Genomic DNA, 25,980 nt, shown 5'->3' on the forward strand with positions numbered 1-25,980 from the left:
CACCATCCGTGCTGTCTGAGGTTTCCCCTGGTTTTCTTGCAGACTTCCTGGATATCGACACATTCCCAACTCTCCACACCACAAATTCCTATCCTCTCACCTCACCGACTATGCGTCGCTCACAGTTGCTGTTGCCTTGCATTGTGAACATAGAATTCAATTTTATTTAATTTTTCTGAATGTTTATTTCCATTGTGCCAGTGGAAAACCGTATATATAGTCTGAAAAAATGTACTCCGCACTAGTAGAACAAAAACAATGAGAAATATAACCAAGAATCACTGAAAGCATGACTATGATAACGTTATAATCCTAATGGTAGATGAGAAAACTTTGTGACTTGCAAAAATGTCGATATCATGTTGTCGATTAATAAAGTCAGGCATAACACGTGTTAACTGATCGCGACACATTCCAACATAAAAAAAAACAGGGGAGTATATCTTTACGCCTTAGCAGGGATGTTACAACAAATCGATGAGAGAAGATCGGCACAATCAACCAAAGAGTGAACTATATAGTAAGTAAAGGCAGAGGCCAGGTCAAGTTTTAAGTAAATGATGGGTGATACAATGTCGTAAAACAATCTCATAAAACGATGCTGAGCATTTTCAACCATTTAATTGTTGACGTGTGGGTCGATCGAATTCCAACAAGTATAAGCAAATTCCAAACTAGAGATTTTGTACAAGCGAAATAAACAGGAGTTCGAAAAGGGCTTAGGAAAACGAGCAACGAGACAGAGCTTTTTCGTGACAGTGGATGTTATATTGTTGACATGCAGACTGAAAGATAGCGAAGAGACCAAATGAACATCAAGATCGCGGACAACATTTACCGGCGTCGAAATATTGTATCTATCGCTCTTAAAAAAAGTTGTGTTGCAACTCCTTTTTTGGGAGCACGCCCTTGTCACATATAAATCACTCCCTTCCCCACTCCCTTCATAGCTGTGAATAGAAAAGCATCCATGACCCGTACTGTGCAGGTCTTCGCTTGCTAACCCATAGTACGTGTGTACGCGAGATAAGTTCATTTTTTATTGAATAATACGTATTTATTTATCGTTGCAAACTCATGTGTATTATGGGTGTGACCAGCTTGCGCAATACTCGTAGCAAGGGTGTGCTGTTGTGCGGGCACAGCCCTTCGAAGTCATCCATCTCCACATTGTACGCAGCCATGCAGTACTGGGGAAACTCGTGTGCGAGGCTCCTTAACTGAAACGAAAGGAAAATTTATAGTCTTCTGTGCAGCCAATCCACTTCAGTGTACAGCGCGAAATCGACCCATTATGACAGAAACGCGACTGAAAACTATGTCGGCAGCTAAGCTTACTTTTGTGGTAAGTGTCCTCCTGTTGTCATAACCGAAGAAGGTGTCCTCATCTTGCTTTGACCGTGAGAGCGCCTTGGGATCTATAAGGGCTTTCAGGTCACGTTGGACGCAAGGCTGCAAACGAACTTCTATGAGGTCTGGGCATCCCTTTTTGATACGAAAGCAAATTGCAGGACATTCCCCAACAGTAGAGGATCCCGTGGGCGGGGGGAGGGGGGGACGTTAAACTCCCACCCCAGTTCCGCGCAGTTCGACAAAGAAACCGCGTCCCTTTCCAAAGTGATCCGCAAAGTGGTCTGGATATCCGCCCTCTCCCAACGCACAAACATTCTCGAGGACGGCAGGTGACGCAATATCAACGAGTGGGGGGGATTGCACCCACATCCTACCGCACATGCTTGCCATCCTGCTACCATCTTCTTTGCTGTCATTCCACAACTCTCACTACTCAGACATCGCCTTCTCGTCAGCATACCAATGTCATCGTTCAATCAGAGGGGTGTGGGCTCGATTACGGCACTCGTTTTTTTTTTATTTTCTGCTTCTTTGTTTTTCTTGTTTTTTTGTCAACTGCCGCCCTAGAGAGTGTTTTGGGCGTTGGGGAAGACACTGCATTTAGAGAACTCTGAGAACTAAGCATCCTTGTCCGTCATCAATTCTCCGGACACAGGCGTACTTCCTATACAGCAATATACTTCTGTAGACACGGTACTATACCCATACACCTATACAGCAATACCTATACAGCAATATATCTGTAGACACGGTACTGGCACGCCTTTCTGTTCCACCACCACAAATGCAAGTAGACACATCTTTTTCTGGGAACACTGACAGTGAAGACATTAAAAGGACGAGCGCACCCAGAAACCCATCTATGCAACATGTTTGGCATAGGCCGGCGATCTATACTTGGCTAATGGTTTGGTTTCCCATTCACGAATTTTAAAGATGAGCGCTGCTTCCGTAGCTGCGGAGGCTCCGGCGACAACGAGATCAGCGTGACGTCACTCCCTATCAGGAGGAGTGAGAGGGCATCGCCCAGAGGCGAAAGGTGCCATCCAGCAGGCGCCCGCACCGCCGTGGCATCCCGTTTCTCAAGGTCGTGCTCCCATTGGTGGTGTAGGGAATGACGTTTGCGCCTTTTTCCAGAGAGGGAATTCCGGCATACTCTCAACATCCGGCGTCTGCACTTGCCGTGTATTCCATCGAATAGCGGTCAAACTACGCCACTATTTCGCGTGGAGTTTCGATACCGTGGTCCCCATAGTTTCGAAATCGACTGGATTTACCTCTTTGAGCCGAGTGTAACTGTAGCTGATAATCCTATGGTTCTTCCCGTTGACCGTTCCTTTGACGCCGCGGATGACCGCCAGGGAGAGCGTGAAGCAGACACTTTCTGTTCCCAACTGTCGCTTCCATGGGTGAATGCGCCAAAGTCGATGGCGCTGAACAGTTTGCAGAAATGTTTCACGTGAATACCATTATCAATGTAGTTGCGCCAAACATCCACGAACTCCCATGGCCTATACCCTCACTGAGGCATGTGCACACACATGACGTCACGCGCAACCTTTGAGCGGCTTGGAGCCACGTGACATGGGAAACTTGAACCACAGGAGTCTTATACTGCGGGCCGAGTGCACGACCTACTAGATTATAACGACCATGTCACAATCAGAAAACCCTATGAGGAGCCTGTCCACACGATCCGCCAGGGGCGCTACTGATCGGCACAACACGATTGGACGATGGAAATTTGAATTCTGAACGCGCAGAAGCGTGTGTACGACTACCGTAGCAGACGACAGCGATAGTCCCTATGAAAACGCGTAGAATGATGATGATAATCAACCTCAGAATGAAACATCTGTGGAACGTCCACCACTTGTACAGAAATACTAAGGTAAGCTGAAGTACAAAGTATTGTAGAAGTTGAGGAAGCAATAACTGGGACGATCAGAAGCGCCACCGCTGCCTTCCAAAAATGCGGCGCATAGAAGGGGTGCGCCTGACATGGTCGTTATAATCTAGTAGGTCGTGGCCGAGTGATGCAGCAGCGTATACGTGTTTTTGCAATTTCCTCTCGTAACTGCACGCATACCGCAACAACCCACGCCATACCCTATGACTCCGGTGCGGCAATATGTTTTCCAATGTCACGTGACCAAACGTGTCGTCACTGCACAAGTCTCTTATAGGTACCACACGCGTTCTAGCAAAAGTGTTCAAGTCACCATATAAACGTCGTTGACGTGTGATGCGTTGTAAGGCTGGTATGGATTGGGATACCTCCGAGTGTGAAGGTCATCACGTCGGGCGGCTTGGGTTTCTAAAATCAAGAACTTGGCTATCCTGCACGGCAGAACAACAAGTTGCGCACCATATGTCACGGTCAATAACAGCATTAATTCCCACGTCTGCAGTCTGTAACTTTCGAAATAGCAAAGTAGGATTACTCAGAAAGTCTTTGTAGAGATTCCCGTGCCAGCTTCACCGTATGAGAGACACGGATCAACAGACCGTCTTCCCTCTTTAATGCCTCTTTCAGGGTCTACGATATAAGATAATGGATTAAATGGATTGTACGTGCACTACTGTCCGTTGTAACTTAGCATTTGCCAGATCGTACCGCACATATGTTGACACATTTCTCGACATGCTCGTGGGCAGTCAGCCGCAATTCGATGCCGTGGAGGCGATGCTTGTGAAGGAATTCTGTTACAGCCGAGACAACGGGGCGAAGCTCCCACGCGGCAGCACCATACACGAAGGATACGTACCGCTTTGCGCTCTTGCTCATGGCAACAATGGGCTTGAATCCGACGTCATCTGTGGACAGGACAGAGCGTTACGGTCTTTTAGCCGAGGATCATCACGATTCTACGGCACTGCAGTATTTCGTCTCACCGGTGATATTGACGGAAGGTGATGACTTGGTGGCGTCGAAGACGACGTGCACAGCCCCAGTGTAGATTGTGTGCGTGCAGTAGCGGGTCAACATGGTGGCTAATCCAGCAACGTCTCCCCCAGCTGTTCCACAGAGCAGCACGTTGGGGACTACTCGGATCGGGGGTTCGTCTGAGATAAGACATGCCTGTATGTTGATTCATATGAAGGTTTCGAGAAAGAACGGAAATGTTTCGAACAGTAGAACCAGCTGCTCGATCCTGAACACCAATCCCGGTCACAGCTACTGGAACTACTAAATGTTTCAGGTTAAACTCCTAACACATATATCGGCTCAAGTGCGGCTTTCATTTAGCTCTGGGCGTTTGGGAGTTTGGCACATCTTATATAGCTATAGTACATTTGGCCAGCCACCTTGCAATCATATAGACTTACTTCGTTCCACCCAGATACCACTTCTGGAAGAAGAGTCTACAAGGAACGCCAGGACAGTTAGTATTTACCACGGATCTGAGTCTACATGCCAACTGGATCGCTCGCTTAGAGCAAACTTTGATAACTTGAGTGACAGACGAAATTGTGCTCGAAGGCAATGAAAGGAGCTTACGAAGAGAACTGTACTGCATGCTACTGTCTTTTAATGTATAGTCCTCTAGGCAAAGACGAACCTGACGTACAACCTGATAGACCCCGAGAACTAGACTGAAAATTTAGAAGTATCGATCGTTCGCAGAACAGCGGAGTCGCTTTCGAGAAACTTTAGGTAGTGTATACCGTAGCAGCAACTAACGACACTTGTATCGTGTCAGATAGCAGGGACCGGTTACGAGATATGCGATCCCGCCATCTGCCGCTCCGCCCGCACCAACGAAAACGATGACAATGTGCAACGCGATTGGTCCCCGCCACGGACGTCATGAGCCCTTTTTGAAGGCGACACGTGTCGCCAACGGACCTGTGATTTTTTAGCCCCCGAAACCCCAGGAAAAATCGCACGAAAGACGTCATGCGCACTTCAAGAGGGGTATGACTTATATGCCGGTCAGCCAAACAGCTGTTTGCAGTATCTGGTTACAGTCACCCAGAGCCGTAGGTGCCGGGTGCCGTAGAGCCGTAGGTAGCCGGGGGTGCGAGAGGGGCAGCCGCCCCCCGGGCGCCCTCGCCAGAGAGGGCGCTGAACGGCAAGCCCTATAGCAGGTTGGATGGACAGTGTAAAGCAAGAATGAAGAGAATATGAATTTACGGTCTCGGCAGTGTAAATGAGCGTTTTCTTTGTTTACAAGGCTCCTGACGACAGTGAGGGAGGGGGGCACAATCTCTGCAGTCGCCCTTCCCCTTCGCCTATATGAAAGTGAAGTCATATCCCCTCCATAGACAGAATCTAGCGAGGGTGCCACTGTTGCAAGCTGATACCTCGCTGTATACTGCTGCTAGACGGGGAGGTTATATCCGAACATTATTGGAAGAATACTTTCTTTACGTATACGTTAAAATGCAGAGGAAGACCCACTCAGCCCTTCAGGGTGACCGTCAGGTTGTCTGGTGAATTTCGCGATGGAATGCAGCAAGAATGGCGATCCAGTGAGCATGAAGGTCGGCGAAAAGGAAAGAGTATATTCCCTACCTGTTGAGATATCTGAGTGCGCTGAAAGTGAAATAGACGCGCAGCTTATAGGCACGGGTACTGCGTGGCTATATATGGTATAGTTGCATGGCCACTACATAGCTATTGTGTGCTTGTCACTCAGTTTTTGTTGTCGCCTTCACCAATTCATCGAAGTGATAACCATTACTTGTTAAGCTGTCGCTCACGAGAAGTAATTCAGCAGTGAGACTCACCTTTGGTCGAAGCGCGCTTCTTGTCAGCCGCTGAAAAATAGGGAAAATGATTAATAAAAAACACAATGGAACGAGAATGAATGAACGGAGTGAGAAAACTCGGTTGCGTCTGAGTATAGAGTTCAACAAATTTTTCGTTGTTGGCTGCGGCGGATTGTGCAACAAATAGCGTGCGCTCTTTTACGCAAAAACGATGATCGCATAGCTCACCTTTAGCACGAGAGAGAGAGAGAGAAAGAGAGACAGAGAGAGAGAAAGAGAGAGAGAGAGAAAGAGAGAGAGAGAGAGAGAGAGAGAGAGAGAGAGAGAGAGAGAGAGAGAGAGAGAGAGAGAGAGAGAGAGAGAGAGAGAGAGAGAGAGAGAGAGAGAGAGAGAGAGAGAGAGAGAGAGAGAGAGAGAGAGAGAGAGAGGCACACCCTCTAGAAGACACTCCCTCAACTCCTTTAGAGCCCCAACTGCCCGCAAGCGAATGGACCTTTTTCACACTCGCGTTGTATCCTAGCGGCTGTCCAGCGAAACACATTCGGCGCGCGCCAAAACAAAGTCGGCGCCATCTATTGCATATGTAGAGAACCCTCTCCGGCGCCGTCAGAGTCACAGAGCATGCGCAGAAGTGTTGTAAAAAAAAGTCCATTTGTTGACGCCGCAGGTAGGGCACGGATTTTCAGTGGCTGGGCTGACGCTACGTCACACTGATCTCACAACGTCACGGCGGGAGATCGGGCCTCCATGGTCACCGCTCATAATTGGTTTCTGAGGGCCTTTTTGGAATTTCGCAATACAATTTCGAAGGGTGCTGAACCCCCGAACACCCCTGGCTACGGCACTGTGGGAAACAACATGCTTTTTGAAGCAGACCCTTTCTGGTATACTGTCAGGCTGGAGAGATGGCTGTTGAAGATCTCTACATCGCTACTGCGTAACGCAGAAAAAAAAGAGACATTCTTTTTCCCCGGCATGCAGTATAACGCCTGTATGATAACCACAATTATGCATCACAACCCGTTTAAGCTGAACAACTACAGTTCCTCTGAAGAATTGAAGTAGTAGTATTGAACTTGGCGGTACGCGTTCGCTGCTCATGTCGAGAATTCCTGTCACTGTTTCCCCTGCCGTCTACGAGCCAAACTCATATCATCGATACGCCGTCTGCATACGCTGTGTGGCTGCGCCTTCTCATTCGAGGGGAACTGTCACGTGGCCTGCGACGCTGTCCCTGCAAGCCTCCATTTTGTGGCTTTCGCAGGTTTGTCATCGCGATGTCGCTCCGAGCCATCGTAATGTTTATTGACATATATTAATTTTAATATGCTCGCTTTAAAAAGCGATAAACCATGTTGGGATGGGGGCGGGCTATCAACGGCTATCACGAACCGAGGCACACCAATGTTGAACATGTAGGGGGATGGTAATTTTATTCCGTAGCTGGTCGGCGGGTGAGAACTATAATGAAAGACACTTACTGAACGTCTCAGATGTCACTGAAAACGAAACATGTGGCATATGAGAGGCCTTCTCACGTTGACTTTCTTAACACAAGCACAGGAGTTTCCATAGCAAACATTACAGATAAATACGGACTGAGACGAATGGTTGAAGGCAGCACCGCTTGCCGAAACGATGGCTCCAGTTCTAGTTAGTATTGATAAATCTTTCCGGTAAACGCTTCATCTGCTACTAATTTTTACGCACCTATTTCACCCTCGTGGTCACCTGCACCAAACTCTCCTTAACACATAGACAGGAGTACGACGGATATAGATAAGGTTGACGTTTACACACATTGGTAAGATAAGAGAAACTGATATAGATGAAATAGACAGGTAGTTCAGGAGCAGATACACATAAATAAGACAGATCAGGCAGATAAGGCACAGATAAAGACCGATAAACAGGCATAAGTGACCGTTAAGACACGAAGAGATAAGGTATAGACTGATACAGAAGAGAAAGACCGATAAGACAGGAAGAGAAAAGATACCGTCATAAATGAAGTAAGCGGAGAGGGCAATAGCCGTGCTGGCAACCATGACGACGGTGACCAAAGAAGTCCAACTGAAGGGTATGTCCCGAATGCTGTTCTTATCTTCCTCCCTTGAAAATCGATGGAAAGGTTGCGTACATGATGGCGTTGACGAGGGTGGTTACCTGGCAAAAATTCGCGAGTCCGCTCTGTCGTAGACTGGAGCCAAAGCGGACTCCTGAAAACAAGTGCATGAGAACGCTGATTCAACATGAGAGCTACCAGCAACATTGGGCGTGGTCCACTGGTCTAACAACTGATCTCTATATGTATAAAGGCTGGATCGCGCATGGGAGAGTGGCTCGATCGTGAGGATGAGGCGTGCGTTCGGGCCGCCATGTTGAAGGGCCCACTGGCGCCGGCTGCTCCCATAGGAAACAATAGGAAGCGATTTGATTTGGAGTATTTATTGCGGGTTAAACTGGCATGACATGCCCTTTAGTTTAAAGGAAATTTTAAAAAATACGGGCAGCCCCGCTTGAACTAAATGCAGACGACAGAATGCGTTGGGCACACCAATATGGCGGCCGGGGACCACGCTGTGGAGCACCCTATGCGCGATCCAGCCTATATAGAGATCAGTGGATCTAACTTACTGGTGTCACCTTATTGGTCGCCAGTATATCGTTCTCGGCAGCTCTCGCCGACGTCGTGAAAGAAGTTTGGCATGGCAGTTTTTTTGTTCGACGTCTCTCCTCTCCCAACGGCGGAAATGCGCGTGTCTTTCCGTCGCCCAATCACGACGTCGCGTCGGGCGTCACAGAGTGAGAGCTGGCCCTGAGAATGGACGACTTGAGAAAATCCCCGAGTGCTAGCGTCGCTTTGAAGTGTGTAGCCTCCAAACTGTTTCGATTTGTCCCCTATCGGTCCATTGTCCACGACGTGTCAAGGTCAGCGAAAGCGAAACGTGAAGAATTATTCTTCGTTCCAGCACTCAGTAAGCACCCAGGATGCAATGCGCGCGCAAGGAGCACTGGGATTTTCTGAAATCGTCTATTGGCCCTCACCGCAGCTGCTGGCAGACTTCCAACATAGGGAGGTGCGCGCGCCGATGCTAGGAGACATACGCCATAGACGCCCTTGGAGAAGCCGACACAATCAATTTCCTTCGAAAATTTGCGGAAGCACGATATGTTCACTGACGACGGCTTTCTCTCTTTGTTTCTTTTCTTTGTTTGCGTATTAGGGACGTTGATTTAGAATACGAAATAAAATAAGTATTTCTTTTTTAGTCCCCAGTGGCACTTTAACCAGGGGCAGAGTAATGACGTATTTTCGTTACTGGAAACGTCTGTTTCCGTTTCTGATACGAGCCGGAACGGAATTTTGTTTCCGCTACGGTTTCCTTATCTGTAATGGAATGTTCCCTTATCTGTAATGGAATGTTCCCTTATCTGTTATCGGATGTTCTGACGCCCTCAATTTCTGTTGTCACATAGTGTTTCAATTGGCCACAGGTTGTGTCGCACGCTGATCAAAAGCTGGAACGGTCCCTCAGAAAAATCCTCGGTCCTGCAAATGTTATAGAGCTGAGGGTAGACAGCTCTTTCAGCTCTGTCAGTACCTCCTTTTGCCTAAGAGGTGCTTCCAAGTCACGCGTGCGCACAGAATTCGCTGTTACATGTCTTTACCCTGTACTCTGTTGAAATTCTCAATCCAGCAGCTCTAGATATCGGTGTGACCAGACCTCCTTCCAAGGTCGCATCCACAGGCAGACTCTGTCAGTAGTAAATAGTACAGCCATGCGCCAATATATATATAGCACCCAAGGGACACCTTGAGGACTGCACCCAGGCGCGGACCTAGAGGGTGGTTTGGATGTGCTAACCCTCTCAATAGACCTCTACCCAAGAAACGTCATCATGACGTTGGCAGACAGACTGAAACCGAAACAGATCAGAAGGGGACCACCGTAATCCCCTCAAGACCGTGGCTTTCGGGCGCGACCTCTTTTTGAACGTAGTTCAACTCTACCAAATTCGTGGCGCTGGCGAACACTATGACGTCATTTGTTTATATAAACAGGTAGAGGTCTATTTCCGTCGTCACATATAGTGCTTCGAATTACCCTGGGTATAGTGACGCGGCACTCTGGCCAAGCCCCCCCCCCCCCCCCCTAAAAAAAAATCGTGGATCCAACCCTGGCTGCACGCGAACGCTAAACGCCAATATATGACGCTGGGGTGTCCGTTTATCAAGCAGTTGTGTTCGTGTATTGGACTCGAGCAACTCGAGAGTCGAGAGGGTCGACTCTTGCTGGGGGAAAATGCCCTGGTGAGGCTCTCGTGACGTCATCACCCTGGCAGAGACTCCGTTCGAAAATTCGAGGAATCAACACTGGTGGTGCTCGAGAGTCGACTCCCAGCGATTCTCATCTCGATGCGAGTCGCTGGAGTCGATGACGTACGATGACACTCACACGTCACGACTCCGACTCCCGGGTCGCGCGAGCTGAATAAACGAACGCAACCCAAGTCAAATGTCAACTGACCTCCATTTGAGCTTCGCTCCCATGCTCTTCTTCAGGTTCCATTTTCTTCCTTACCTGTAAGCGGAGAGGATCGAGTGACGATTAGCACCTTTACTCGGGAACACAGAAGGCAAATGTCGCTTGTAACTTCTTCTTCTCCTTCTTCTTCAGCCACAAAGGAAATGGCCCTTAGCCGCGATTGGCTAGATTGGCGCTTGTAACTTCTTCTTCTTCTTCTTCAGCTACACAGGAAATGGCCCTTAGCCACACAGCGCGATTGGCCAGGAGTATGAGAGGGGAGTATAGTGCTTGTAACTTTTTCTTCTTCTCCCCAGGAAAATGGCCGCGATCCGCAAGGGAGGGGCTTGTAACTTCTTCTTCTTCTTCTTCTTCCACCACTAGGAACTGCGACGAATTGCTTTACTGTATCTTCTTCTTCTTCTTCCCATGGGGAATGTCCATTAGCCACACTGTGTATTCACACGAGCGACATCCTCACGGAAGGTTCTAGTGGAAGAAAAAGCAAAACCACTGCTCACAGAGACGAAGTTCCGTCCCGTGTTATGTGCGCATTCACACGGTACGGAATATCGCGCATATATAACTGCGCATTTAGCAGACGACACTTCGCAGACGACACCGTCAGCGTCTTTTCCTGTCGTCTGCTACAGAATATCTTGTGACTGTGTTGCAGGATATTCCCCACGGTTAGCAGTGTACGTGGACACTGGACGTTGAGCATTCGCGCTCAGAATGCTATGACGTATTTCGCTCCTCCGTTTCTGCGGGGAATGTCGCTCGTGTGAATACACGGACAAAGGTGATTGGCCAGGGCCTTCTTATTTTTTTTTTCCTCGTTAGAACTACGAAGTAACTGTGTCTACATGCGGCCATCACTCACGTGACCATAATAATGATGGCGTCCACGATAGGCGATATGCCTGTAGAGGCCTGTGGAGTCGCTATATAGATATGGTATTTATAGTGCCTCTAGTAGGGCTATGCCACAATCCACCGAGGCCTTTTTGATTAGCATTTTGAGGCATTTTTGATTAGATGCCTTGCTGCTGTGCAGTGAGCTGCAACAGCCGAAGCGAAAATGGAAGGAAGCTATTTTGCATTCCATGCGGCAAAGAAAACGAGACAGGACTTCGTGGTTGTGGTAGTCGTAGCATTGGGATGCACGCAGCCATTAGTAGATTAGATAAGTAAGTCAAGTACTGTATGTCTATTTATATGTCATTTAGATATCCTCATAAATGGATACAAGCTATAGGCTTTCTCTCAATTAGTGTATTTTTCTTCATAACACTTTTGTATTGCAAAAGACCATTATTCGGGGGAACACATTTTTGTTACAGACTTAGAAGCCTAAGTAGATCTGTACAGTAGTGGCCAAAAATTTCAGGACACACATTTTAATTGTTTTTTCATAGTTTGCTGACGGATATTTTCGCGAAATATATGTATCCGTTGTGTGATCATCTGGTCACTCTTCATGACCAGAAGCAGTACACCATGCGCAGCTTGCATGGTGAATGCAAGCTGCCACTACAAAAATCTAAAGCACCGACCAATTGTTGCGCTAATAAAAGCGCTAATTGTTAAAACGAACTTGTCAGTCTCAAGGGCAACAAACTTATCAACACGCACAAATCGCCGCTAGAGGTGGTTATTACTGGCGAATCCCACGTTGCGTCGAAAGGAATGCCGCCGTTCTTTTTTTCGAGAAAGCCCGACGGCACGACGAAAAGTCCCCACCTCAGTTTCAGGCTCATTTCTTGTTTTTAATACAAAAACCGAATAATTGAGCGTTTATTTTGCGCTTCATGCATTTTTACACCCCCTTATGTCGAATATGCAAAGAAACCGATGGCCTTGGTGCACAGTAGGCGAAGCTTTCCTCTCGTGCAGAAACACACGGGTTTGATGCGGCCGTCGTCTGCTACTTTTGCGCCGTGGAACGTTGCAGGGGGCGCGCGCGTCGAAAGAGGGAGGTTGTCGCTACCTTTCTTCATATCTTTTTCAGGTCAGGGGCGCTACAAGCTGACACCGTCGGAGGTGCACATGCACATCGATCTCGGAACTGGGAACAAGCATGGGAACAGGAGATGAATTAAATACAATTCGGCCCACTAATTTCTTATACTTTAACTTGGCACACAATTCTCTCAAATGGTTAGTTCATTCAGCGTGTTATTAATGAGACTAACCTCTGTTCTGGAGCCCTGGTGGTCCTTTGTCGAACTACACAGTTGTGTTTCTGTGTTTGTTGCCTCCAGTGTGCGATCTAAATTTTATCTTTCTTCGCGTCATGTGTCTGCAAGGAAACGGTACATAATGGAACTGGAACTCTATCTTACAAGGTAGTCCATCGGAAAAGAGATCTGAAAAGAGTGCACCGGTTTCAAGTCGACATAAGTCCATGAATTTGACACCGGTCTTACCTATTCCGAGATAAAATGGCGGATCAACAGAGACCTGCCGCACGCATAAACCTCAGTGAGTATTTACGTTGACTTATAGGGCGGTTCGCGTGTGTGGATGTACGTCTTAACTATGCGCCCAACGGTATAATTGCCATCGTGTCAGTCACTGGTGATGCAGGTAGCTCGAATCTTCGCTGTACTGTATGATGATGCGCTGATGTGCTGCACTCCGTGACATCAATGCTGTCAAATACTATGCGACTTGGAAGTTAGTGGACAGTGTTGTCAGGGCAGTCGTCTATGACGTTCAGTTCCACTGGTTACCGTTTCATGACGTGCTCTGTTGGTGCTGGGGTTTAGACATTGTTCCTGCGAAGGGTCCTGCGTAGTTTACAGCCCTGATTGCGCCGTACATAAACTATTTCTCTAAATATTCAAAAATTTTCAACGATTTGTGTAGTGTTTTGGGGTTGCTATTGGTTGCTCGTTCCTGCAGGACAAGATTCATTAGCTATGTGTACCCATGCACATTTTCTAGTCATAAACATGTAGCCTTCTGCATAAAACTGGGAGGCCCAGAAAGACTGACTTGATAATTTGTGTGTTAATATCTAAAACAGCGTGAGAAATGAAAGTATTCCAGTAAGTCCTTTGACATATCAAATCACTAAACATAGATTACAAAAGGTATTGTGAAAAAGGAAAAATCAGCTTCAAGGACAGCTTCGTCAACAACACACGACATGCGCCTTCAGGCACTTGAGGCTTCGTTGCTTCCATGTGCATGTGTGCTTCTGCGAATCGCTTACCTTGCAGTGTCCCCGGAATATCTAGGGGTATATTCCTGGTGGTCACGAACGTTTGCGTCTGGCCAGATATAGTGGACACAGCAGAAGTGTGCTAGCAACGTTGTGGAGAGGCTGACATTTTCTTGAGTCTCGGTGTAAGTGCTATAACAAAGGCACACTGGCCGATCGACGTTTACGAAAGATCAGACTAGGCAGATTCCTTGAGTCCATGCTCTGCAGTTGCTGTCGATTTTACGCAATAATGCATTGTAAAATTTCAGACTTCAATTTTGAGGCCCCAATTTTTCGAGAATCAGGCATACGGTATACGTATATATAGTTTTGTCAATTCTGGACACTAAATTTGGTCCCGTGGTTTCCTTGCTTCATGATAAGCCCGACATTGCCCTGTCTGTCCTGCAAAGTAGTTGAAATTAGTAACTTCTGTAACCAACTGTGGAAATATAGTTTGTGATCACAGCATAGTTTTCAAACTGTGAAGTTTTTGCGTGCCTTTGAAATTTGTGAAGTTCCTGACAATTTTGGGCATGCAAGCATTGAGGGCTTTACAGTACCATAGGAGATACGATTGCACAGTGCTTTCCGTTGTCAGTCCGGCATTTTATTTTATTTTTTTTTAATTTTAGGACAATTATTTGATCACTACAACATTTTGTAATAACACACACAGATTGAGGTCCGAGCACAAGCTGATATTACGATGTTGGCTTTTCTTAAAGTGACACTCTAAATAAGGACTATTTCCGTTGGTGGGCACTAAGAAATAAATAAATAAAATCAATAAATTCTGTGTCACCAGAATCATGCCCAATATGCACCACTAGAGTCGCCATGTCTCACACTGTGTCCTTACAAAGCATTGTTACTTTATGTGATGTAGAAGTTGTAACAGTTTCCAATTTCAAGAAATACGACTTAAAGCTGAGAGGCATCAGGCTCCACCTGGCAACACTCTTGTCAATGGCAATGAGTTCAGAATGGCCCTTTAAAGTTGATGGAGAGGGCACTTTCCTACTGTAAACATGCCATAACTTCTTTCACCCATTTGGGTAAAGCAAGGGGTATGTAGGGAAGAATGTATATATTAAAATGGCAAGAAAAAACTAAAAAAAAAAGCCAAGCTACAACTGTAGGGTCTGCCTATTGCCCCGAAGAATTGTAATTCACTAACTGTGGCGACTGTTGTTCTGTTTCAAATTATGCAGCAGCAACACCTGCTTTTTAAGTGCATATGTTTAAAATCTGATCTGATTACCTAACGATAAAATTCATTACGTTGTCTGCGAAAGCGAAGTGTTCAGTTTAGAAGGCCACGTTTGGCCCCGCAACCACTTTTGTGGGCACAGCGGGTCTTCTGTCACCTTCTGTACACAACGTGTATCCTCTTCTTGCAGGCCGAGAACAGCTGAAGCTTAACTTCGGCAGCAGCACCAAGAAACATCACGGAATTTCAGCGATACCTGGCTGCAACTATCCAGTTCGTCTGTATGTTGTCAATTTTGTCGTACAACACCTCATTCCGTACCCTCTTATAGGAGCCGTGAAATGACGTTTAGGAACGCTGGAAACCAGTAATGGCCAGTAGTTAACTACATGTAGTTAAACTACTTGAGTGTAGTTAAAAAGTAGTTACCAACTACTTGCAGAAATGTAGTGGCAACTACTAGTTAATCTACTATTTCGAGTAGTTAACTACAGTAGTTAGGTTACTGCAGGTGCCAACTACTTCCGATTTTGCCGCAAGCTTTACGGCACGATTGTGCTTCCGACTTATACCTCGAGCTACAACATTTGATGAGAACGGAGGTGCAGAGCAATTGTGCCGTGCATGTGTACTAAATCCTCACTTTTATCGCTGCTTGTGATTCATATTTAGGTGTCCGAGAACACTATACAATAGGATTGGTGTTGACGGACAACGTTAAGTAGTTTAGGATGTAGTTAAAGAAGTAGTTTTAACTACATCCACTGAAAAGTAGTTGAACTACTAGTTAAACTACTCCATTGCGAAGTAGTTAGTAGTTATAGTTAAACTACTGTAGAAGTAGTTAGTGGCCATCACTGCTGGAAACCCAGCACGATTAATCGTGTAGTCTAGCGCGACGTACCGTGCAAAATATTTTTGCTGGACAGGGTCTTATCACTGCATCCTATCATCTTATCACCAAGGCCCGGGAACTAAAAGCGATAGAAAGGCATTTAAGGCCTAAAAAAATAGCAAAATAGGCAAATAAATTCAAAAATAGGCACATTTATTTGGTACTCTCTTTTGTTTTGTTGGTGTTTCGGAATGCTCCACTCAGGAAAGCTTGCTAGTTTTAAGCGTACGTTACGGTTTAGGGCACGGCAGACAAGTGCCGTGGCGACGCACGACGAATCGCGATTGAGCCAATCGGTGTTTGAGAGACCACAAGTGGGGCAGCCTCACTAATACTCAATAAACGATCCGTTGTATGAGGGATCTGGGTTTCAAAACGTAGCAGCGGGCACCAAATCCTCTTTTTATTTTAGTCAGAGAGTTCGCTTGAAATAGCCAGTGAAAACCTGGAAAAGTGGGCGAATTTGAAAGGCTGCGATTTGTTAGACACCCTAAACCCACTTCGACCGAAAATGAAAGATTTATAAAAGGTTCTTTCACTGCTCCTTTAAGCCCTCCGTAGGTTTCTGTTCTCTCGTACCGAAGAGGGCATAGAGGCAGCACAGGGCATAGCAACAAGCCCTCGTACCTAGAAACTGAAGCGGCGAAAAGGGACATCCTGGCAGCTGAGTTCCCGCAATAGATACCGTAGCCCTCAGATGCTGCAATACTCTGTGTTGAAACTCCCGGGGTTTGTTGATGTTTGTAGATAAATAAATATCGTTCCCTGCACATTGCTGAAAGGTTTGCTTGGGGTCCCAGCGGACCTCTCAGCTTGCGAGCCTTTCAAAACTAAACATTCCGGGACTTCTCAGTGCTGTGGATTTCGAAGAGTTACGTATTCTTGGGCAACTTTGTTTAGCTGTGGATACTGATAGTGGCAACTTGGGAGAAGCATGTCAGATTTGAATTAAAAAAGAAGAAGGTTGTTGTCCATTTTCTTAGAGCAGATGGCAGCAACGCCGTGTCCTGTCAGACATCTCTCGTCGAAACGATAAAAAAAAAAAAGTTATATTTACAATTAAGTTATTAATGAAGAGCCAGCAGGAGCCATTGCATCCTGGGAATGATTCGCGTCTCTCTTCCGTTGCAGCGAGAGGGCATGGATTCCTCCAAAGATCCATTCTTCAGGAAAGCTCAAGATTTCTCCAGAAGTGGTAGGACACCGTTCTATCATTCATGTTGGCACGTACACTCTGTTGCGTTAAAAGAAAAAAAAAATCCCCACGTTTTGCCTGGCACAGAGGGGCTTGGTTGCGTGTCACCGTCCTTACGCCCAGTTCCCACTTGATGACTCCCGGCGCGGCATAGCTTGCGGAGGGTGAAAGCGGAAGCGCACGTATGGTTCTTGTGAGAAAAGAAGCGTCGAACCAAAAAAGATGGACGACTTTCTCGGAGGTGTGCGTGGGAGCTTGTGAGACGGATGTTCCGTCGAACAATGGGGAGACTATGTCCGTCTGCTAACTTTTTTTTTCTTTTCCGTCTGCTAACTTTGGCCTCTGGCACAGTTGCGTCTTTGTGTTCGTGTTTCATTGACGCTTGAACCTTAAAGTAGCACAGAAGTTATTTTTAACACCCAGTTTGCTTCCGATAAAACTGTTAAGTAGGCCAGTAAGATGCACCATGTGAAGTAATTCACGCCACGGAGTCGTAATTATCGCGGAAATTGAATTTAAAATACGCCGCAAAAAGCGACCGTGCGCAACGGTGGTGAAGAGCAGTACCAGCCTGTGATCTGCATGGAACCTCGCGCTGACGCTATAAGGAGAATGCTCGCTGATTGGCCTAGAGAAATGTTGTCCGCTACTCCGCTGTTCGGGGTTCCGATAAAGCCTTTCTCCTTGCTCAGTAATGCTTCGGCCGCTCCTTCTATCCCCAATTCTCCGGGAGAACTGGCAAAACAGGTTTACGGCGGCAAAGGGATGAGGCACTGACCTCCACTGACCGGCGAACCAGAACGAGTTCTCCTTATACCGTCATCGGTGACGTGGCATCATACGTCCTCGTCCTCGTTATAGCTGGAGTGGAGAGTTAAGGGTGGACGCGCGGAGCCACGCTTTTGTGAGTTTTTTTCTGGGAAACAAATTGCACACGTCAAAACCTTTCGCGCTATTCGGTATAATGACACACACACTTTCATCAGATGTCTTAATCTGAATTTTTTTTAAAACTCTGTACTCCTTTAAAGAGCGTTAAAAATACGAAGCGACGCGCTGCGTAAACATCGGAATGAGAGGAAATGCACTCGTCAAAACGAGGGTAGGCTGAGGAAGCATCCTGGATAGTCGCATCATCCGCAAGACCATAAACCACATTGTATCAACCACATCGGCTCATTCTCGCTACCTGGCACCAAGATGTCGGGCGTCGTGAAGCGGGAACCAGGCGTTACTCAAGACGGTGTTCGGATTGCATTGGCGACGTGGGTGGTGCAGTGACTGGGACTTCACCTCGCAGGTGTACGACTTCACTGCCGACGACCTGAGGGACCTGGGAGAAATCGGTCGAGGTGCGTTCGGCACGGTCAACAAAATGGTCCACCAGAAGAGCAACCTAGTCATGGCAGTCAAGGTGAATCCCCTTCTTGACTCGTGAAACTTGCTCAGGTTTGCCGCTCCAGACTCATTCTTTTACGCCTTCAGTCCTACGAAATTTGTACTCAGACAGTAATGACAACTTTGCCGTTGCCACCTTGCACTGTAATACGAAGAGGAAATGGCGTAGAATTAATTTCTAATTTTAGGTAGTGCGGCATAAAGGTGTGTCCGATCTGGCTACAGTCTGGCAACACTGTTACTTTACGAGCGTCACTGCAGTGTTGAGGCACAGGCAGGGAAGCCTTTGTGGCTAGCAAACAACGTCACTTACCCCTCTAACCCTAAGATTAGTAATACTCATCATTTTTTTATCACTGAAGGCTAGTAGAAACACAGTCTCTGGTCTGATTTTTTTCCCCCAAGTCTAAAAATTCAGACTCTGTCTAGTGACGCCCTTCAAATGTACGTTGAACTGCCATATTTTTCCCATAATCTATTTTTGGACCACTTCTTCCAGAAGCAGCTCAGTCTTAATAGGCACATTTCGGCTCGAATTTGCGTTATGTGAGGTTTTAGGGCTTGTACATCTGGAAGTCACGCTGCACTTCAGCAGAGCTCCCAAAAGACTTTTTTTTTCTCTCTTTCTGAATGTCTTCCTCTTCCGCATCCGCTTCTTTTAGCGAATCCGATCGACAGTGGATGAGAAGGAACAGAAACAGCTGCTCATGGACTTGGAAGTTGTGATGAAAAGTAACGACTGTCCGTTCATTGTTCAGTTCTATGGAGCCATCTTCAAAGAGGTGAGCGGCACAAACTAAACGAAGTAATAAACAACAGCCCAATATAGTTTGTGTCTCACTTCACGTCGATGTGGGAAGTGTGAAAAAAAAAAAAAAGAAATAGAAAAGAACATGAACGTACGAGACAAATGTTTTTTTTTTTAACCTGTCCCGTTTGTTGCTCTGCAGGGTGACTGCTGGATATGCATGGAGATTATGGACACCTCGTTGGACAAATTCTACAAGTTTGTTTACGAAAAGCAGAACCAAAGGATACCGGAGAAAATACTTGGAAAGATTACAGTTGCAGTATGTTGTTGTTTTTGTGGTTTACGAGGTCTTTCTTTTTCTTTTTTTCTGTGTCAGGAAACGTTCAATGTAGTAAGTACTGTGTAATATTGTACTACAGGATACACACTGGGGCGTGACTTTTTGGGGTTATACCCGATTATGCCCGATATTTTGCGATAATTTGATATTTGAAGGGGGCGACCCCCCCCTGATCTGGGGCCCACTGAAAGCTTGTCCTTTTATTCTTGCAGACGGTAAAAGCGTTGAATTACCTCAAGGAAAAGCTGAACATAATCCACAGAGGTGAGTGAATGTTATAACCTCATGACATGAATCATAGATGGAGCCACTCTTCATCAGATGTGAAGCCGAGCAACATCCTGTTGGACCGCAAGGGAAACATCAAGCTGTGTGATTTCGGCATCAGTGGACAACTCGTCGACTCTATTGCCAAAACGAGAGACGCGGGGTGCCGCCCTTACATGGCAGTAAGTGTATTGCGTGTGAGGTTCCTACACTCTTAAAACGGAGCTTCACCGCACCAACCAACCAACTGTCCTAACCATCCAACCAGCCATCCTAACCAACTGTCATCCCGAATGACATCGTTCTCTTCCCCGATTTGTCGAAAACGAGGGGCGTACGCCTTTTTGTGACAATTGGTGAACTTGATAACAGTATCACTCTGCGCAGTGTTTGGCCTTCGGTGTGCTGTGTGGTGAAGTTTGGTTTTAAGAGTGTATGCTCTGTTGTAAGGACCGTGCTGATGTCTCTGTCGAAAGGGAATTCTGGAGTTTTGAATTGTGTAATTTTCAATGAAATTTAAATGAACATTTGAGTGAAATTTTGAATTTTTGTCAAGCGGCTTTACAGCCGCTTTTTTGCCAACTTCCCCTCGATATTTTCTGTGCTACAATTGACAATAAATGAAACGAAATGAAATAAATGCGTATCGCCATTGCAGACGACGGTGACGTCTGTCCCAGATCTCGTCTGTACCATGAGCAGCAGTTGTCAGACTCCAAAAGTTCTGACCTTTTTTGGTTTTTCAGACAACACCATTGGCACTAAACTCTCTATATAACAGATATTATTTGCTGCCACAGTTTTTGTTACTTCCTCTCGAATTTTGGCTTTGACTGATTGCCCGATCAAATTACCCAATTTGCAGCCGGAGCGTATCGACCCCTCGAGTGCGATAGGGTACGACGTGAGATCGGATGTCTGGAGCTTGGGTATAACGCTGGTGAGTGATGCAATACGTCAACTCCGATGAAGTCCAGAGGAGTCACCGCGGTTTAACCCCCTTCCGCTGCAGATCGAAGTGGCCACGGGGCGATTTCCGTACCCGAAGTGGAACAGTGTCTTCGAGCAGCTGACGCAGGTGGTTCAGGGCGACCCACCCCAGCTGAGTCCCAATGAAAACGGCAACTGTTTTACCATGGAGTTCGTGGACTTTGTCAATACGTGGTGAGTAAAACGTGATCCGGCAGCCGTGATCTCGAGCAGCACGACGTGGCCCGGTGTTTGCTAATATCCAGCCAATATTGGGCCAATATGTTGTGTTGTGCCTAGAGATGCGAAGCCCTGAAAAAAAAACCCGGAATAAAGTTTTTTTTCCTCGTTTCCCAAAAAATTGCCCAAAATTTCCAAACGACAAAATTCAAATATGTAAATTTTCGTGCCTTCGATGTGTTCCGATGCCCCAACAGTGCCTCACGTGCCTCTAATCCGCCAACAACCACCAACTTAGAGCTCCGTCTGGCCGCTCCAAGCGATCGCCATCGCGTTCACATAATGTCGGAGTTCTGGTCTGAGTGGACGGGTTGTTCCAATTGCCTTTCGCTGAGTAGACAGCAGTCTCATGGGATGCTCTGCTCCGCATTTATGCCTAGAGGGTGAACACTGCTAAAGTTTCTAGCTCATTGTATGCTGTGGCTTGGCCGGCAATGCTTCGACTCAGCAGTAACCGCGTTTGTTTCAATTTGTTCAAATTTGGTCCGAGCGATTCAAAATTTCCGGAAATTTTGCATCTCTAGCTGCGTTTCGAGTCTTTCATGTCGGAGACTCTTAGCAGGGACTCTGCATCTGTAAAGATAGTGCATCAGCAACACTGTTATGATATGCATTTCCCTTACTGTGTCTGTCATTAATTTTGAAATGGGCTTTGTGCATTTTCAGCCTGATCAAGGAAGAGCAGGTGCGACCAAAGTACCGAAAGCTACTGGTGAGTCCCGGATTGGGTGAAATCACTTTACGATTAGAGCCTGAAGTTTTAGGGTTTTACCCGATTCTTCCCCGAATTTGCACCCCGAATTGAAGGTTGCCTCTTTAGGGTGACACCCGGTTTTTACCAGGCAAATTGCCCTCTCTGGGATGTCTGTAGGAATGCACCAACTTACTTGTTTGGCAGGAAAATGTAGTTACATCACCGTTTGTACCAAATCGCTACAGTTAGTTTGAATAACTGAGCCCGATTTCTACCCGATTTTAGCGTACTGGAAGTTTTTTCACCCGAATTTGCATGAATTTAGTGCACATGTTTATTTACCCGATTTTTACCCCCCGAATTTAGAAAAAAATATTTCCCGAAAACTTCAGGCTCCATTTACGATATGTGAGATTTGATTAGGGTGACCATATTCTTGACGTTACTACTCTCTTAAAGCAGAGCTTCACTTCAAAACACGGGTTTCCATTTCTTATCCATGAAACAACCTTTAAATTATGCAAATTCTGGACTGGGTGTTAGACGTCGGTCCATTTCTTTGTCCATCACAGTACATTGATGACATGACGTTTTGATCTGTGCCGGACACAGGACCACCCTTTCATCCTGCGATCGGAGCGAGATGCCATCGACGTGGCATACTACATCAGCAACATCTTCAGCCAGATGAACGGCACCAGGGCTGGACACTAAGAGAGAAGCGACGTGGCATAGGACGAAGAAAGAAGGCAACTTCTGCACTGCCCTGGACGAGAAGCGGACCTCGCGGGAAATACTTTTTCCCGTGACGCAGTCGGGGAATTTTTTTACCCGGCTCTTTCCCGTCTAGAATATGTCGCCCCGTTTTCGACTGTCCTTAACATCATCCTGCTCCTTGTAAAGTGCTCCGTTTAGGGACAGTGTGACACGTGAATCTTTTGCGCGGGCAGCAGCATTTCGGCAGAGCAGAGTTTTTTTAAGTAACACCCGTATGCAGACGGCAGGGGGTCTTGGACTTTGCGTTAGAAGCAATGATTTTACCCGTTTGTTTGTGGTGCATCCTTTTGCAGAAGGGTCCATCGTTTCCTCGTTTTTTTTTTTTTAATCCCAATTCCGCCTCTCCTCACTTCCTCCGCGACCTTTCTTCCCCATCGTCATTTCAGTTAAATGTTCCTGTTTAAAGAAACTCCCTCCCCGAGACTTCTTTCCGAAAGCAGTTTCTATGCTTTACAGTGTGATGTGCTGCCATACACCTCTATCTTTTTGTCACGCGATATTTTAGTGTTGACGATCATGCGGATGCGCTCGTCTTCTCGCGTGTAATGTATATAAATGCGTGCCGAGTTGCACTACACAAGGGGGCGAAAGTGTCGCGAGAAAAATAATGTATTTAAAGAGTGTGCGTTGGTGTCGGAGAGTGAGTAGAGCCCCGAGGAAGCACGAGCTACACTTAATTACATAATGTAACGAACTTTTGTGTGTCTAGGGCTAGCCGGTTGCCGGTGCATGCAAATCTGTGGTCGGGACAATGCTGGAGGCGACGGGGTCGAACTGACAGGCACACGAATACAAGCTCAAAGTGATTTGTATTGTCTAGAATTCAGAGCGTTACTAGGTTTTATGTCGGCGTTCGTGTAGACATCCCCACAACCTAGTGGGGGCCGTATTCCCGTCATAGAACGTACGTACGTCTTGTCTCGCAGAGCCTAACCTGTATCGCCCGTTTTGTCTCGCGCACATTCCCCGTTCGCTTTTGAAACAGAACTTCCCCGCACGGCAGGGTCCTAGCCGTCCGTCACCCCCGAACGACGTCGTTCTCTTCCCCGATTCGTTGAAAAAACGAGGGGCGTACACCCTTTTGTGACAATTATCGTAACTCCGTAAGTGTCACAAGAAGGCGTACGCCCCGTGCTTTCTACAAATCGGGGGGGTGATAGCGGTATCCTTCTGTGCAGTGGTTGGCCTTTGGTGTACTCTGTGATGAAGTTCCGTTTTGAGAATGTATAGCCTAGCTCGTGGAGCGCATTTTACGTCACAAGGCTCCTCCTCCAACCTGCCATGCCCCGCCCTCTATTGCAGATGCTCCTCCCACGCGATGTGGGTTACGGTGCCAGGCTCCTCCCACAGCCCACCACAGCATGTGACGCGTTTTGCAGCACCTAGCTCCTCCCTCAGTGTGTCACTTTTAGCATAATCGATGATCATTTTTCTTTTACTGTTTCCATTAAATACCACCATAGCTTGCTGCACTATAGCTGTAGTTGCTTGAGTGCCATAAAAACTCCACTTATTGTCATCGTCGAGCTCCTCCCCTACCTGTCGTAATTTACTTCTCGTTGCACGCAGCGCCGTTTGGGTCACCAGTCTCCTCCCCCGACCCGACATTGTCCACCTACCATTGCTCGTGATGCATGCAGTTTGTGTCACCGGGCTCCTCCCACAACCCAGCATGGTTCAGCCCCGATAGCACGTACCAGTACATTTTTGTCACGACGCTCCTCCCGCAACCTGTCACGCCCCATCTTTTATTACACGCAGTGTGGTTTTTCACTATGGGCTCCGCCCATAACCGACTGTGGCTCATTCTGTGTCATGAAGCTCCTCCCCCAACCTGTCACGCCCCATCTTTTATTACACGCAGTGTGGTTTTTCACTAGGCTCCGCCCATATCCGACTGTGGCTCATTCTGTGTCATGAAGCTCCTCCCCCCCAACCTGTCCTAGTCCACTAGTCCATCACACGTGATGCAGGCTCCTCCCCCCCAGCTCTCTCTCTGGTTCATCATTCCTCCTCTAGGCTCCTCCCTTAACCTTGAGAACTCACGTTGGGTGTTTGCTATCACGAGACTGCACCGCAAGGTCGATCTGGGAAATTATTTTTGTCCACAAACATCCTCATGGCACAAGGAGGGGCATCGTGATGCACCAGGCACGATACCCGAATCGTAGCTAAAATTTCAAAACGAAACGACCTCAAGCAAGTAGCGCCGATCTGCCGTTTAAAAGCATCAACTCCGCACGGGCCATGTACATAACGAGCATTTCCAACAAAAAGCAACTATATTACGACAAAAGTTTCAACGTACTTACATCTAGCTGGGCCGCTTGTAGATGAAACCGTTCTTCTCGCCGTAGCCGTAGAACGCCAGAAGCCCCCCCCTCTACGAGAATTCCCCTTAGACTCGCGTCAACGACCTCTACAATCACGGATCGCTCGACTTGCTCAAGAGGAGGGCTCAACTTCTTTGTTGCTAAAACCCCCCCAGTGCAAGGGGGAAGACAAAAAAACGGGGACGAAAACGAGACGACACACGTACCGTGGTTCTACCAACCCGCCCGGATTTTAACCTTATTAGTACTTCGTTGCACCTCTCTGGGCAGGTCGACCACTCCGTGTGACCGAGATAAAGGTGTTTTTGCTTCGACGAGCGACCGCGCACCAGTTTTGCGGGTTCTGCCAATGCCTCCTAGATTAAAAAGGCCTGCTCGATGCCTCATTCGCTACGAGGACCCATAAAATGGCGACGTCGCCCACTTCATCCAGTCGCGGCGAACGATTTCGAGCAGAGAAGGTCCGCCCACGTGGCCGATGAAGACAGATCCCCCCCCAAAAAAAAATTTTTGGTGACACTCCCCTAACTTTTTATTTTTCCTGCGCACACCATACAGGGGCCCCTCGCTATTTCAGCTTCAGAAACATGTCGGTAATGGTGCATGAAGGCTGTTATGGCATAACTAAAATAAATAACCAGGGGCGTGTCCGGGGGGGGGGGGGACAGTTGGGCGATCGCCCCCCCCCCCCCCCCCGCTTGCGATTGTGGATAAACCACCGGTCGGCGATCGGGCCTTATTTAGTCCCGAAGGCGTCGGCTGCGCCCACGTTACTCCCAAACTGCCAACAACGTAAGCGATTCCAGCAACGAGGAGGGCTAGATGACGCCACGTAGAAGAGTCTTGTCTTTATCCTAGAGGGCGTTGGCTGCCGTGTATCATAGTAGAGTAGCGGACATTGCTTAGGTCTCCTTCCAACTCTCTTCAAAGTGCCTGTGTCAGTGACTATGTAGCGTGATAAAAAAGTGAGCACAGGTTCCATCCATGAGGTGATGCTTTTTCTGGCTAGCACATTCAGAACACTTGTATACAAATGCGTATCAAGTAGGAGAGAATAAAGTCTCTAGTCCACTTCTTCGTAGTCTTTCGTAGTCTTTGT

General features: G+C 47.1%; 2 protein-coding genes across 8 annotated transcripts; one reads left to right on the forward strand and one right to left on the reverse strand.

Moving 5' to 3' along the window:
• Nucleotides 1-1,018: 1,018 nt before the first annotated feature.
• Nucleotides 1,019-10,725, reverse strand: LOC135392089 (uncharacterized). Of its 7 annotated transcripts, none has more exons than XM_064622750.1 (14): nucleotides 10,602-10,725; nucleotides 8,236-8,288; nucleotides 8,069-8,181; nucleotides 7,551-7,568; nucleotides 6,088-6,117; nucleotides 5,873-5,893; nucleotides 4,684-4,719; nucleotides 4,249-4,419; nucleotides 3,971-4,170; nucleotides 3,798-3,892; nucleotides 3,576-3,693; nucleotides 2,631-2,786; nucleotides 1,339-1,452; nucleotides 1,019-1,220 (listed from the first exon to the last, which is right to left on the reverse strand). In XM_064622750.1, the coding sequence occupies exons 1-14, from the start codon at nucleotides 10,641-10,643 to the stop codon at nucleotides 1,062-1,064; spliced, it is 1,326 nt and encodes a 441-aa protein (XP_064478820.1). In that variant the 5' UTR covers nucleotides 10,644-10,725; the 3' UTR covers nucleotides 1,019-1,061. The 7 variants fall into 7 exon arrangements, with proteins under 7 accessions (XP_064478820.1, XP_064478827.1, XP_064478821.1 ...); XM_064622757.1 differs by having other exon boundaries at nucleotides 10,656-10,720; XM_064622751.1 differs by lacking the exon at nucleotides 7,551-7,568.
• A 2,089-nt stretch (nucleotides 10,726-12,814) lies between these two features.
• Nucleotides 12,815-25,956, forward strand: LOC135392090 (dual specificity mitogen-activated protein kinase kinase 4-like). The gene is made up of 12 exons (XM_064622758.1): nucleotides 12,815-13,082; nucleotides 15,213-15,303; nucleotides 17,049-17,112; nucleotides 18,413-18,526; nucleotides 19,173-19,292; nucleotides 19,461-19,580; nucleotides 19,814-19,865; nucleotides 19,923-20,050; nucleotides 20,734-20,808; nucleotides 20,881-21,032; nucleotides 21,744-21,789; nucleotides 22,384-25,956. The coding sequence occupies exons 1-12, from the start codon at nucleotides 13,043-13,045 to the stop codon at nucleotides 22,483-22,485; spliced, it is 1,104 nt and encodes a 367-aa protein (XP_064478828.1). The 5' UTR covers nucleotides 12,815-13,042; the 3' UTR covers nucleotides 22,486-25,956.
• The last annotated feature ends 24 nt before the right edge of the window (nucleotides 25,957-25,980 follow it).

Source organism: Ornithodoros turicata, chromosome 4 (assembly GCF_037126465.1).
Source record: "Ornithodoros turicata isolate Travis chromosome 4, ASM3712646v1, whole genome shotgun sequence".
Taxonomy (NCBI): Eukaryota; Metazoa; Arthropoda; class Arachnida; order Ixodida; family Argasidae; genus Ornithodoros; species Ornithodoros turicata.

Bases quoted from the DNA above. Each gene is read 5' to 3' on its own strand.
- LOC135392090 (XM_064622758.1), top strand. From the start codon at position 13,043: ATGGCGGATCAACAGAGACCTGCCGCACGCATAAACCTCA. The intron at 17,113-18,412 runs GTAGGACACCGT...TTCACCTCGCAG, and splicing joins TCAAGATTTCTCCAGAAGTG to GTGTACGACTTCACTGCCGA. The intron at 20,809-20,880 runs GTGAGTGATGCA...CTTCCGCTGCAG, and splicing joins GGAGCTTGGGTATAACGCTG to ATCGAAGTGGCCACGGGGCG.
- LOC135392089 (XM_064622750.1), bottom strand. From the start codon at position 10,643: ATGGAACCTGAAGAAGAGCATGGGAGCGAAGCTCAAATGGAG. The intron at 8,182-8,235 runs GTAACCACCCTC...TCGATTTTCAAG, and splicing joins GACTCGCGAATTTTTGCCAG to GGAGGAAGATAAGAACAGCA. The intron at 3,694-3,797 runs GTAATCCTACTT...TCTGCCGTGCAG, and splicing joins TCTCTACAAAGACTTTCTGA to GATAGCCAAGTTCTTGATTT.